This window comes from Leucoraja erinacea, chromosome 12, assembly GCF_028641065.1.
Source record: "Leucoraja erinacea ecotype New England chromosome 12, Leri_hhj_1, whole genome shotgun sequence".
In the NCBI taxonomy this organism is placed as follows: domain Eukaryota; kingdom Metazoa; phylum Chordata; class Chondrichthyes; order Rajiformes; family Rajidae; genus Leucoraja; species Leucoraja erinaceus.
The window spans coordinates 11948990-11963643 of record NC_073388.1 but is presented as its reverse complement, the minus strand read 5'-3'; the positions used below and the strand labels follow the sequence as shown (position 1 = coordinate 11963643).

General features: G+C 42.5%; 1 protein-coding gene across 1 annotated transcript; it reads left to right on the top strand.

The window, feature by feature from the left end:
- The first annotated feature begins 9481 nt into the window (after window positions 1–9481).
- asb12a (ankyrin repeat and SOCS box-containing 12a) lies at window positions 9482–13650 on the top strand. The gene is made up of 2 exons (XM_055643585.1): window positions 9482–10630; window positions 13176–13650. Exons 1-2 carry the CDS (start codon window positions 9811–9813, stop codon window positions 13307–13309), a joined length of 954 nt encoding a protein of 317 aa, XP_055499560.1. The 5' UTR covers window positions 9482–9810; the 3' UTR covers window positions 13310–13650.
- Window positions 13651–14654: the final 1004 nt, after the last annotated feature.

Here is a 14654-nt window from a genome sequence, read left to right as displayed (position 1 = left end):
CGTCAACAGCAGATGAGTACATTTTAATTTAATTGTAAGTTGTTAAGCTTCAGCTTCCCTTCAAGACTATTTGTCATAGTTTTGTTTTAAATGCAGAAAGTGTACAGGATTTTTGTGACTATAAAATGGACCATATATTGTCTTAAGTATTGTTCGTGTGCACGTGTGGACATTTGGTTCACATTTTAACAGTGAGACCAAGAGTGCTTGCTTAAATATGAGCCGTTGCAATTAAAATTACACTGGTTCATATTTGTGAATGTATTAATTTGCTAACTAGGTCCTGCTCTCCTTGCCTTCTCTGTCTACTCACTTGGAGCTGCAAATTGCTGCAAATGAGATGCATTTGAACCACTTTATGTTTTGCTTCGAAGTCAGTACATGTTCTGTTGAATATAATTGGATTAGAGATGGTATTTTTCAAAAAACATTTAACGTGAAATCCAATTAGTTTGCTTATGAACCATAGCACAACCAAGGCTGGATATGATAGCTTTGTGGTTAAGTCGCTGGTGACCTGGAACATTGAGCTGGTTGGGTGACTTTGAAATTCACAATTACAGTGAGTGAACATAATTCAAATATTCAATAAAACGTAGAATGAGAAAATTTTATCAGTAAATGGGCTCCATGAAATCACCTTTATGTCCTTAAGGGAAGAAAATCTAGCATCCTTCAGCAGACTGGGCCACAGGTGACAAAACTCACTCTCAAATGCCCTCGGAAAGGATTTTTCAAACCACTCTGTTCAGGGGCAGTTACTGCTAGCAATGAGTACTGCCCTAGTCCGCAACACTAATATACTGTGAATGAATAAATAAAATTGTGAGGAAATAACATATTTATTTAGCTAAATTCTTTCAATACCCAGGATAACTGTTTTAATGTAACTTATTGCATATTTGGTAAATATGCAAAAATTGTTTGAAACCAGCAATTTGTGGAATGGATGGTTTAAAACTTTTGTCTTTCAATTTAAAACTTTTGCATTGGGGATATAATTTAATTGCATGCCACCCTTTACTTTATGAACCACTTTTGTCATGCTATGTTTTTGTTGTTGGTTGGCGTCCCAGTAGCATGTCTAAAGAAAGTTGTGAAAGATTAGGAGATCTTTTTATAAAATAGCTCCAGTTTTCTTTGCTCATTTCTTTAAACTACTAACCAGTGTTCTCCTCCGTATGAGTGCAAACATCTGCTATGCCGATGGCTTCAACCAAGATGCAGGATTCCACATGATGTGAGCGATCTAATCAACTGCTGGTGGGAGGAAGCCAAATTCTGTTGACATTCCACAAAGACATTTCCTCCCTCAGGGTGCCAATGGATTTAATAGCACTTTGCAACCATGCTAGATTAAATGAGATAATGCAGAACAGACTTGGCATCAGCCCAAGATCTTGTGCTGTTAATGGTTCAGGTAACCATCCGTCATGTATATATTTTTCGTCGTAAGCATTTAATGGTCTGCCATGTTTGAATTTTACAGACCCTTGGACGGCATTTTGAAACGTAGCGTAAGATGCCATTTAAGCAAAAAGAAAGTGACCCCCAAAGAGATTTTGTAGAAAATGACTCGTGAGATTTTTCTTTTATTAGCAGTAGTCTTTGCCTCAGAAATGACCACTAACAGTCCACCTCTGCCTTTGGACCAATTTAAAACTCTTCATTTCTATTTGTGATATAATTTAATTGTAGACCGCCATTTACTTTATGCTGCCTGCATTGTGCCATGTATGTCACTTGCCACAGCAGAACTGATCAAGATTGTGACTTGAACTCAGACACTGGTTTGCAATGTTTTATTTCAGATTTCCAATACCTGTATTTTTTTCTTTGGTGATTTTTACATTTTGTTTAAACCATGAAACTTTGCTGTTGCTGCTCAAACTATATTCAATTATTAACTAAACAAGCAAAAGTGTCGTCTTGGTTTGTACAGCACTTTGCAATTGTCTTATCGAATTATCAAGATGTTTAATGACAGGCTCAAAAATGTATTTTTCTATTAGTGCGCTTGACCGGTTGTATTTAATTTATCTCGAACACAAAACTGAAATGTTATCACTTTGATCTGTTTCTCCGGCCAGTAATGTTTTGGAACTGTTTGTTCAGCCACGTTAAAATGTTCCCATCTGTATCGTCTCAGCTTCAGCCTTCTACAAAAGGTCTGTGTCATTCCTTTACATTATTAAACTTGATATTGTAATTTTGAACGTTTTTCCTTCCAAATAAATGGACAAATTTCCCTGTAAACACTTTGATGCTGCCTGTGTGGAGTTTGCACATACTCTATGTGACAGCATAGGTTTCCTTCGAGCGCTCCAGTTTCCTTCCACATGCCACAGGGTTGGGATTGTAGGATCTAGAGTTGTCATAGTAGGGGATTTTAACTTTCTTAATATAGACTGGGACTGCCATAGTGCCAAGGGCATAGATGGGGTAGAATTTGTCAAATGTGTTCAGGAAAGTTTCCTGAATGCGTAAAGAGAGAACAAGGGAGAGGGCAAAGTTTGACCCACTCATAGAAAACTGAGACTGGCAAGTGACTGAAATGTTGGCGGGTGAGCCTAGTGTGCAAGGAGTTGATGAGGGAGTGGGATGTAGAACCAGTGTGAATGGACGATTGATGTTTGGCGTAGACTCCGTAGGCCAAATGGCCTGTTTCCAGGGTCCTGTATAGAAAATACAAATGTTAGGTTGGATTTTCCCATAAGGAAATTAATGCAGGACAGTTGTTTCCTGTGCGTCCCGTTACCGTGCCAATTTTATCCCATCCCTTCCTGTTCTGATGATACCTTGAAAGTTTAGTTCCATGAACACCAGATGTCCTCTGATAACATGAATAATCACAGAATTGAAACAAAATATTCTTGGTAATAGTTGGCATTATATCAGGATGAAATGTGATCAGATATGTATTTATGCTTTTGGTCTTCCAGTAGGAATTAGGATACTGATCATGGAAGAAGTTCATTGTTGCCATTTCTAATGAGAGCTGCACCGTTAGTACAAATCTGTAACCATAGCCTTCTTGAATCAATCCAATGTAATCCAGAAATCAATCGATTACATTGGGGATCAGACAAAAAAATGGAGTTCAGGCCAAAATCTGACCATACCTCACACTGAATGACAAAATGAGCTTGCGCGACCATATAGACTCTCTTCCATTTCTAATGTTCCTGTATTTTGTGAGAATAAAACACAAGGTAGATTCCAAGCGTAGGAATTTTCCCCAATGCAAACCACCACTTTTCTGATACACTCTACCCATTAATGAAGTCCTGGGTCTGGTGGTCTATTGAGGAAAATAGATGCAAAAAGCGGGAGTAACTCAGCAGGTCAGGCAGCATCTCTGGAGAAAAGGAACCGGTGATGTTTCGGGTCGAAACCCTTCTTCACACAGAGTCAGGGTAAAGGGAAATGAGGGATATGAAGGTACATTGTGTGAATGAATGATATCCAAAAAACACTGATGATCAAGGAAAGGTTGAGCCCACAATGGTCCATTGTTGGCTGTGGGATAGGTGATAACGAATTGTGAGGAAAGACTTGAGAAAAATCTGTCCGGCTCCAACCTTTTTTTTCATTATTCATGTTTTAAAACGAGACGGAATTTCCTTTGACAACCTCTCCTCCTATCCTTATAACAGACTTGTTGGCTCATCTTTCCACCGGCCCTTACTACTTACCTCAGATTTACAAATTAACAAATCACCACCCAGAAATTTCAGGTAAAGAGCAAAATTAGCTCTTGGAATTTACATGCAATAAAGTAAACACCCAACTTTCTTTCAACTCTCGTTTCTTGATGCACAGGAGATGCAGCCGCATCCTACAGAAAAGTGAGACATGGACAATTTTCTAGGAATTAATCCCTAACCCTTCCCCTGCTAATGTGGGAGTCTTCTGCATAATCTACTGTATCTGCCATTGCCAAATCCTCTACTACTAACTTCAGTATAATGCAAACTGGAGACGCAGCTTGCAAAAAAACAGAGATATGGACCATTTTCTAGGAATGGACCCCTACCCCTCACTGCTTAATGCAGGGGTCATGTGTACATCTATAGCATTGCCATTGCTAAATCCTCTACCATTACCTTGAGTTCACCATTGGCCACAAGTTTAACTGGAACTGCCAATGCTCCCTATTATCCAATACCAAACACCTTTGACGCATCACCAGACTGTTAGGGCAGTCATTTTCACTCGAGTCAAAATCCTGTAACCTCCCACCCAACCACACTGGAGGACTGAAGCAATGCAAGAAGGTGACACACACACACACACACTGTTAGTTTAGAAATACAGCGCAGAATTAGGCCCTTCCAGCGCTGACCAGCGATCCTTGCACACTTACACCATCCTCCGCACACTATGGACAATTTACATTTGTACAAAACCAATTAGCCTGCAAACCTGTACGTCTTTGGAGTGTGGGAGGAAATCGGAGAAAACCCACGCAAATCACGGGGAGAACGTACAAACTCTATACAGACAAGCATCCACCCGTAGTCAGGAACGTATTTCACTATTGGTTTGGAAATATTTGGCCATCAAAACTAAAACTAAAACAAAACTCGCTAGAATTTAGAAGATTGAGGGGGGATCTTATAGAAACTTACAAAATTCTTAAGGGGTTGGACAGGCTAGATGCAGGAAGATTGTTCCCGATGTTGGGGAAGTCCAGAACAAGGGGTCACAGTTTAAGGATAAGGGGGAAGTCTTTTAGGGCCGAGATGAGAAAATCATTTTTTACACAAAGAGTGGTGAATCTGTGGAATTCTCTGCCACAAGGTACTTGAGGCCAGTTCATTGGCTATATTTAAGAGGGTTAGATGTGGCCCTTGTGGCTAAAGGGATCAGGGGGTATGGAGAGAAGTCAGGTACAGGATACTGAGTTGGATGATCAGCCATGATCATATTGAATGGTGGAGCAGGCTCGAAGGGCCGAATGGCCTACTCCTGCACCTAATTTCTATGTTTCTAAAAAAAAAGATTACTGGCCGAGAGCAGTAATTCTATGAGAGTTTTTAAGTATATGCGCAGATTTCTGAAGATGAGAAAATAAATCTTAGATCAATTGCTAATTTGATCTTGCTACCCATAATTCACACTGTTACATTAGCTATGTGTGAAATAGCAGTGGACTAATCCTAAGAATATACAACTGACGGCCGCCTGGTCGGATTGTTGATCAAGTAATACTGTTGGCTGTCTGAGCCTGAGCAACTTGTACAAACGTGTTCATGTCATTCATCTGTGCCCCATAGTCCATGACAGCTGGTGAGGCAGCTGGTGAACTGGCTGAGTTAAAACTAAATGACAGGCGGGATGGCCTTGTCACATATTATCTTAGTTTTGGAGCAAAGTACCAACCCACTTCTTCAACCCACCGTGTAAGATTTCATTAACTGATGGAAAATGGACTTACGATCTTGAAAATTTGGGGATAGGTTACACAAAGGCAGTAGAGCTGGCGTAGCAGTAGAGCTACTGCCTTACCGCACTAGAGACCCGGGTTTGATCCTGACTACGGGTGCTTGTCAAAAGGAGTTTGTGCGTTCTCCCCTTGACCTGCGTGGATTTCCTCCAAGATCTTCAGTTTCCTTCCACGCTCCAAAGACGTACAGGATTGTAGGTTGTTCAAGAAGGAACTGCAGATACTGGAAGATCGAAGGTACACAAAATTGCTGGAGAAACTCAGCGGGTGCAGCAGCATCTATGGAGCGAAGGAAATAGGCGACGTTTCGGGCGGAAACCCTTCTTCAGACGGGTGGGGGGGAGAAGGAAGGAAAAAGGGAGGAGGAGGAGCCCGAGGGCGGGGGGGGGGATGGGAGGAGACAGCTCGAGGGTTAAGGAAGGGGAGGAGACAGCAAGGGCTAGCAAAATTGGGAGAATTCAACGTTCATGCCATCAGGACGCAAGCTGCCCAGGCGGAATATGAGGTGCTGTTCCTCCAATTTCCGGTGTTGCTCACTCTGGCAATGGAGGAGACCCAGGACAGAGAGGTCCGATTGAGAATGGCAGGGGGAGTTGAAGTGCTGAGCCACCGGGAGTTCAGGTAGGTTATTGCGGACTGAGCAGAGGTGTTCGGCGAAACGATCACCCAACCTCCGCTTAGTCTCCCCGATGTAAATCAGCTGACATCTAGAGCAGCGGATGCAGTAGATGAGGTTGGAGGAGATACAGGTGAACCTTTGTCGCACCTGGAACGACTGCTTGGGACCTTGAATGGAGTCGAGGGGGGAGGTGAAGGGACAGGTGTTGCATTTCTTGCGGTTGCAATGGAAAGTACCCGGGGACGGGGTGGTACGGGAGAGTTGCGAACGGTCTTTGTGGAATGTAGACATAGGGGGAGATGGGAAGATGTGGCGAGTGGTGGGGTCACGTTGGAGGTGGCGGAAATGGCGGAGGATTATGTGTTGTATTTGCCAGCTGGTGGGGTGAAAGGTGAGGACCAGGGGGTCTCTGCCCTTGTTGCGAGTGTGGGGATGGGGAGAGAGAGCAGTGTTACGGGGTATGGATGAGACCCTGGTGCGAGCCTCAACTATGGTGGCGGAGGGGAATCCCCGTTCCCTGAAGAACGAGGACATTTCCGATGACCTGGTATGGAATGTCTCATCCTGGGAACAGATGCGGCGTAGGCGGAGGAATTGAGAGTAGGGGATGGAGTCTTTACAGGGGGCAGGGGGGGAAGACGTGTAATCCAGATAGCCATGTGAGTCAGTTGGTTTCTAGTGTATGTCGGTCAGAAGTCTGTCCCCTGCGATGGAGACGGTGAGGTCAAGGAATGGTATAGAAGTGTCGGAAATGGTCCAGGTGTATTGGAGTGCCAGATGGAAGTTGGTGATGTGGATGAAGTCAGTCGTCAATGTTGGTTTGGTATAAATGCAATGGTGTGTGTAGGATAGTGTTAGTGCGTGGTCGGTGCAGCCTCGGTATGACAAAGGGCCTGTGTCCGATCTCTAAACTAAACTAAATTCACAATCCACGAACTTGAACACTCTATTGAAATTTAACTACTAGGTAAAAAGGTCTCGTGAGAAAGAGGTACAAAGTGCTGGAGTAACTCAGCGGGTCAGGCAGTATCTCTTGTAAACATGGAGAGGCACCGATTTGCATTGGGACCCTTCTTCGGACTGATTGTGGTGAGAGGTAGGGGAGAAAGCTTGAATTGAAGGACAAATGTAATATATGAAATTATTAGAGGCACTGATAGAATAAACCTTTTGGGATGGAAAAATCGGACACTAGAGGGCCTAGCTTTAAGGTGAAAGCAAAACTTTAAAGGAGATATGCGGGTCAGGTTTTTTTACACAGATTGTGGAACGTGCTGCCAGGGTTGGTAGTTGAGTCTGATACATTAGTAGCATTGAAGAGACTTGGATAGATTTATGGATATCAGCAACTGGAGGGATATGAATTATGTGCAGGTGGATAAGGAACCTGGCACCATGTTCGGCACAGATATTGTGGGCCGATGGGGCTGATCCTGTGCTGTACTGTTCGATGTAAGTGCAGCTCGATTGCAGACGTTGCTTTTTGATGAGACATTCAAGTAAGGCACAGTTTGCTTCCTCAACTAGATGTGAAATATAACCATAGATACAGCTTGAACAAGAACTGTGGAGTTTATCCCTGTGCCTCAGTCAATATTAACCTTCAATAAACAACTAAAAAGAACAAATTATGTAGTCACTATCACATTGGAAACTTGCTGTGACCAAATTAGCTTCCAGGTGTCCCACAACAGCCATCGAAAAATATTTAATTGGCCACAGGCATTTTGGAATGTGCTGTGGCCATGTTGAGTATTATGTGCTTACAAATCCTTATTTCAATTTCCCACCAGGATCAGAAAACAAAAAGAAGTAGGCTTGGGAATATCTTGTCTACAAATAACAAATAATAGGTTGTGCAGTCATTTAGAAAGAATGATAGACACAAAATGCTGGAATAACTCAAAAGGTCAAGCAGTATCTCTGGAGAAAAGATAATAGGTGACGTTTCGGTTTTGCAATGAACCAGAGACTTATTGTTTGTCTATCTTCAGTATAAATCAGCATCTGCAGTTCCTTCCTACACCTTGAAATGATGGTTTATTTTAGGTATTGTCACCTGTACCAAGGTACAGTTCAAAGCTTTATTTTGCCTGCTGTAAAATCAAATCAGATAATACCTGTATATGAATATAATCAAACCAAACTCAACTATAGTAGGTAGAGCAACAACAAAGATATAATATGTATAATATAGTTCTCAGCATTGTAACATAATAGTCCAAAAGAAAAAGTCCAATGTCCGCAAGGAGGTATAGAAACATGGAACTGCAGATGCTGGTTTAAAAAAAAAAAGACACAAAGTGCTGGAGTAACTGACCTGCTGAGTTACTCCAGCACTTTGTGTCTGTAATGAGGTATAATGGAGAATTGGAACTGCGTCCTAACTCATGGAGGGATCATTCAGAAGCCTGATAAGAACTGATAACATGTAGCTACCAAGGGGATAGTAATGAAGTTAAAATGGAGTCATTATCCTTGTACCCATTACGTTCCAATTTATAGGAAGGAACTGCAGATGCTGGTTTAAACTGAAGATAGACGCAAAACGCTGGTGTAACTCAGCGGGCCAGGCAGCATCTCTGGAGAGAAGGAAATTGTGATGTTTTGGGTCAAGACCCTTCTTCAGACGTCACCTGAAACGTCACCCATTCCTTCTCTCCAGAGATGCTGCCTGATCCGCTGAGTTACTCCAGCTTTTTGTATCTATCTTATGTTCAAATTGACACCACACTTACAGTATGGAACACATCTGACGCAAGAAGCTGGCAATCTGGTAGCATTGTTTTAATGCTGCAAATGTCATTAAAACCCAGAAAAATACATAAGCAAGAAAGCACTTGTCCCTAATTACTGAAAATACGTGCTCGTACAAATTAACCAGGAGCGACAGATGTACACGTTTGCAACTTGGCCTGATTCCACAGCAATGTTATGTGCAACATTTCACCAAGACGAAGAATGTGGTGTGGTATTCCCTAGATACCTCATACTGCTACATTGCACAGTTCGAGTGGGTCCTGACAATCCAATTATACCATTACTCTAGCAACTCGGCCCCATACCATTGACAGCAAAGTGTACACAGAAGTTGTAATCTATTTAAGAAACCAATGCCAATGTTCAACTTTTATTTACGAAACCGATTTTAATGGCATCCTTTCATGTTCTGTTGATAATTCTAGTCAGTTTCACACACGACCAGATAAAGTTCATTCTAGTTACTCCTTAAATGTTGGCTGCGTTATGATAGACGCTGATGTAAGGAAAGAACAGAAAGGAGTTTGCAATTGTATTTGAGTATTGTTCTTTATTTCACATAAACCTCTCTTACGCCTATCTCTTCCTTTCAATCAAGCAGACAGACAGACAGACACACACACACACATTGTCACCTATCTATATTTACTCCCAGTGGTAGAGTTGACCAAGTAAGGAAGGAAAGAAGGCTAAAATTAGCCTCCCCTGTAGATCTATGCTCCAAAGCATTTGCTGTGGTATTTGTGAAGGATACTAGCCACAGCAAGCTGCTTGGATCAATGTAACAATTTGCGATACAGAAGTATATTTAAGGCGACTTTCTTATGTGTTACCTGACCAGTAGAGAATCAATACAGCGTTTTGACGCCAAACTCCTTGCTGTTGTTTCTTTATGTCTGCGATCATCTGCAACATTTAAGGAGCGGCGGGAAACAAATATGCCTGGTTGTGTCTGAAGCTAACTAGGAGAGATTTCATAGACATGGAACTGGATATTACGTGGCCTGTGGAAATGAGCCTGGTAGACATCACCAAGATATTTTCCATGCTCCAGCCCAGAGATGAAGAAGATGAGAATGGGGAAATAGGTCAGCTGAATCAAGCAGTCTCGAATGACGATGACAAACTGTTAGCTGGACTTTTATCCCAGGAGAGGTATGCTAGATTTATCAATAGCCGGAGTGGCTGGGGTGTCCCAGGGACCCCTCTACGTTTAGCAGCCATGGGAGGCCAACTGAAATGTCTGGAGGTCCTCCTGGCTCATGGTGCCAATGTGGACAGTTTGGATGTGAAGGCACAAACCCCATTGTTCACTGCTGTTAGTGGCAGGCATCTAGACTGTGTCCAGGCATTGCTCAGGGCTGGAGCTGATCCTAACGGCAGTCGACACAACAACAGCTCACCGATTCTGATCGCTGCCAGAGAAGGAGAGGTGGAGATATTGAGGGAACTGTTGGAGCATGGAGCAGAAGTCAATGTCCGTTCCAAAGCACCTGACTGGGCCTCCAATCCCTGTGCGTGCAGTGGTCCTCTCTACATCTCTCTGGTATATGGACACTTTGACTGCTTTCGCCTTCTTCTTTTGCATGGAGCTAACCCAGATTTTAATTGCACCGAGGAAAAACTGCTGTCACGAATTAAGTCACGCAAGACTGCACTGGAGATGTGTTTCAGATATGGTTGTGGGACAGAGTATGTGCAGCTGCTCATAGACTTTGGAGCAAATGTTTATTTACCCGATCTCCCTGCAAACAAAAATATACACCAAAATGAAGTATTTAAACTTATAAATAGTACCAGAGGTAAGCAAAAGATTTATTATTTTTGTTACATCAACTTGATTATTTAAGGTGGTAAAGCTGCTGTCTCACAGCACCAGAGACACAGGTTCGATCCTGACCACTGGTGCTGTCTGTATGCAGTTTGTACATTCTCGCTGTGACCGCGTGGGTTTCCTCCGGGTGCTCCGGTTTCCATCCATATCCCACGTGTGAGTTTGTAGGTTAATTGGTCTCTGCAAAAAAGTGCCTTAAATTGCAGGGTGTGGAATCGGTGGGTCGATGGACCTGTTTCCATGCCGAATCTCTAAACTAAATTAAACTCAACCAAAAGCAAAAATAGTCCTTTAAACTAAGTATATTGTTTCATTCAAGGAGGGGAGCACTATCCACAGTTGCTGCCTGAGCCGCTGAGTTATTCCAGCAATTTGTGTCAGTCTGTAGATTAAGTATGTGAGGGCAAAATTGTTGCAGCTGTAAGTTAAAGTGAAGAAATGCGAGGGTGTGCTCAGAAATGAAACATAAAAGCATCTTTCTAAAAATGTAAAAACTAGGAACTAAAGGAAGATTTATGTATTATCCTCTAGAAATTACTAAGAGCTAGTGTACAGATACTCAAAAATAAATTGAAAGGCTAATGCTTCATTGAATTTTACCTCAAGAGACTGGAATACCATGGGTGTGAATTAAGATTTAGCTGCTTAAAGCTTTCGTTAATCATATTCATTTCTGCAACCAAACCTCAGGATCTGTTAAAAAAAAAAGGCTCAAAGTCTTCTCATCGAGCCCACACACAAGATTAGAAGTTGTTCAGCCAGAGCTGAATACACTTCTCGGCATCTGCACACAACGGTGTCTGTCTTGTCGCTTCTTGTGCGTGGTGGTGGAAAGACTGGTGGAAACAGGGGCCGCGACGTGAACGCTCTTTCCTTGACCCCAGGCTCAAATGCTGGAGTAACTCAGCGGGTCAGGCAGCATCTCTGGAGAGCATGGACTGTACCTACAGTATGTTCTCCACTGATGCTGCCTGACTTGCTGAGTTACTCCAGCACTTTGTGCCTATTTGGTAAACCAGTATCTGCAGTTCCTTGTGTCACAGGAGATGTAACTGCTTTAGAAAGGGCGTGGTACAGATTTACAGAAAAGACTAAAAAGGGTTAGATTATGGGGTAATGCAATCACAGTGTTAAATATACTAAAGGGATATGAAAGGGCAGATTGAAATAAATTGTTTCCGCAAAAAAGTGGGGAAGTTCAGAATAAGGCGACATAAAATGAGAACTAGTCTGTTCAGAGATGGTATCAGGGAGCACTTTACGATTAAGAACGTTTGCTATCTGGAATGTTGACCTTAGATTAATCAAAATTTCAAAACTGAAATTTATAAAATTTCTTTATAAAGACATACAGGTGTGTAGGTTAATTGGCCTCTGTAAATTGCGCCCAATCGCCATCGCCAGCCGGGGGCTATGACTTTGTGTAGGTGGAGAGATAATTGGCCTCCTCACAGTTATGTGATGGATGTTTATGTTAAATGTAATTATGTTGTGTCTGGGGTCTATTTGTGTGTTATGTATGGCTGCAGAAACGGCATTTCGTTTGGACCTCCAGGGGTCCAAATGACAAATAAATTGATTCTGATTCTGATTCTGATGTATAGGAAGTGGATGTGAATGTAAGATAACATAGAACTGATGTGCGCTGGTGGTAGATGGTCACTGGGTACTCAGTGGGCTATAGGTCCTGTTTCCATGTTGTATCTATCAATCGATCAGCCAATCAATTGCTATTGACCCTCATCTCAACTTCAGGCCAAGATGAAACACCAATAACCTAAAACTCTCATTATTAAACCTGTGTCCAGTATAGAAGAGAGAAAGCGGAGAACTTTATGTTGAACAAATGTGGTTTTTACTGTCAAAATAATTTCATTTAGTTTGGTTTACACGCTAGAGGCAGGAAACATGTTCCCGATGTTAGGGGAGTCCAGAACTAGGGGCCACAGTTTAAGAATAAGGAGTAAGCCATTTAGAACGGAGACGAGGAAACACTTTTTCTCACAGAGAGTGGTGAGTCTGTAGAATTCTCTGCCTCAGAGGGTGGTGGAGACGGGTTCTCTGGATGCTTTCAAGAGAGCGCTAGATAGGGCTCTTAAAAATAGCGGAGTCAGGGGATATGGGGACAAGGCAGGAACGGGGTACTGATTGGGGATGATCAGCCATGATCACATTGAATGGCGGTGCTGGCTCGTAGGGCCGAATGGCCTACTCCTGCACCTATTGTCTATTGTTTATAGATACCGCGCAGAAACAGGCCCTTCCGTCCACCGAGTCCACGCCGACCAGCTATCCCCGCACATCAACACCACCTCACACACACTAGACGCAGGTCAGGGGGAGAACGTACAAACTCCGTACAGACAGCACCTGTCGTCAGGATGAAACCCGGGTCTCTGGCGCTGTAAGGCAGTAGCTCTACCGCTGCGCCACTGTGCCGCCGATTTGTAAATTGTAAATTTACAACATTTTGCTTAACTAAAACACTGACCGAAACTATTTTTGTATTTTAGCTCAACCGCGATGTTTGATGTCACTCGTTAGGATAACCATCCGCAAGCATCTGAAGCAACAGAATGGACTTCATTCCATTGACCAGCTGGATATCCCACCCGTCCTAAAAACCTATGTAAAACATCAACTCTGAGCTGGCACTCCAGCATTGCTGAGTTATGTAACATGCCTTCTGTAGTGATGAGATACATTGGGCCAAATCCCATCTTAGTCATGCCCACTCTTGCAACAATAATGTGGTCAGATCTCATTTGCAAGGAAGTGAGACACAGTTAATTCATTTCACTTAGAATGGTTTTGCAATCAGCTGGATTATTATAGATAATGATGGTTTGTGTGTTATATTGCAAGGTTAATTTTCTGCCTATGTGCTCTCCGCACAGGGACCTATGGGCATATTAGATGTTTTTCATCCTTTCCCACCAAAATGTTTTTAATTATCTTGAATGCAAATTATTAAATTATTGTATATCATTATTTCTCCAATTATTTAAAATTAAGTCTTTGCACACTTCAACCATCGGTGCGTTTAAATCCCAAAACAATTTATTATACAAGAAACAGCTCGTGCATGAATCATCACTTAGTTTATGTCGTCTCAAAACGTCACAGATCTACAACAGCCACTCACGCACCACTGATAGACACAAAATGCTGGAGTAACCTAGCGTGTTGGGCAGCATCTCTACAGAAAAGAATTATGATGAAAGGGTCTTGACCCGAAACGTCACCTATTCCTTTTCTCCAGAGATGCTGCCTGATCCGCTGAGTTTTTCGAGCATCTTGTGTCTCTAGCACCTGCCACCAAGGTAACTCTCACACCAACCTTCAATCATTTGGACACCACCCCATCCCCTCACTCAAAACGCTGCTAATCACCTCCCATAAACACAAGAACACTGGAGCACGACCAGGCCCATCAAGCCTGTCCACCATTCAATACGAACGATCGTGGCTGATCTATGGTGGCTTCAAATCCATTTTGATCTGTCAAATATTTATCTATCCCCACCTTAAATATACCTAATGATCTGGTTGTCATCACCCTTGTGTATGTGTGGGGAGAGGCGGAGCAAAACAAATCAGCTCCACTTCCATCCTGTCAATTCCCCTCAGGGTCTTATTAGCTTGAGTACTGTTACCCTCATTCTTCCAAACTTCAAGAAATATGGACAAAATCGTACACCCTTCCTCTTGAATGGACAACCCTCTCTTCTCACAAAATAGCCCGGTGAGTCTTCTCTAGTCCAACAGTTGAAAGGTTCAATGGAACAACGTTACTTTACTGTCACCCAATACAGTGAAATTATTTTCTTGCATGAAGTTCAGTGACAATCCTATTGTATATTAGGCACAATCATACTAATTAGAGTGTAAGATAGTAGACCACACAAGAGTTGACTTCTAAGTTTGTTTCCAATCCTTTTCTATATCCTTTTTTTGGTAAGGAGACCAAAACTGCACTCAGTATTCCAGGT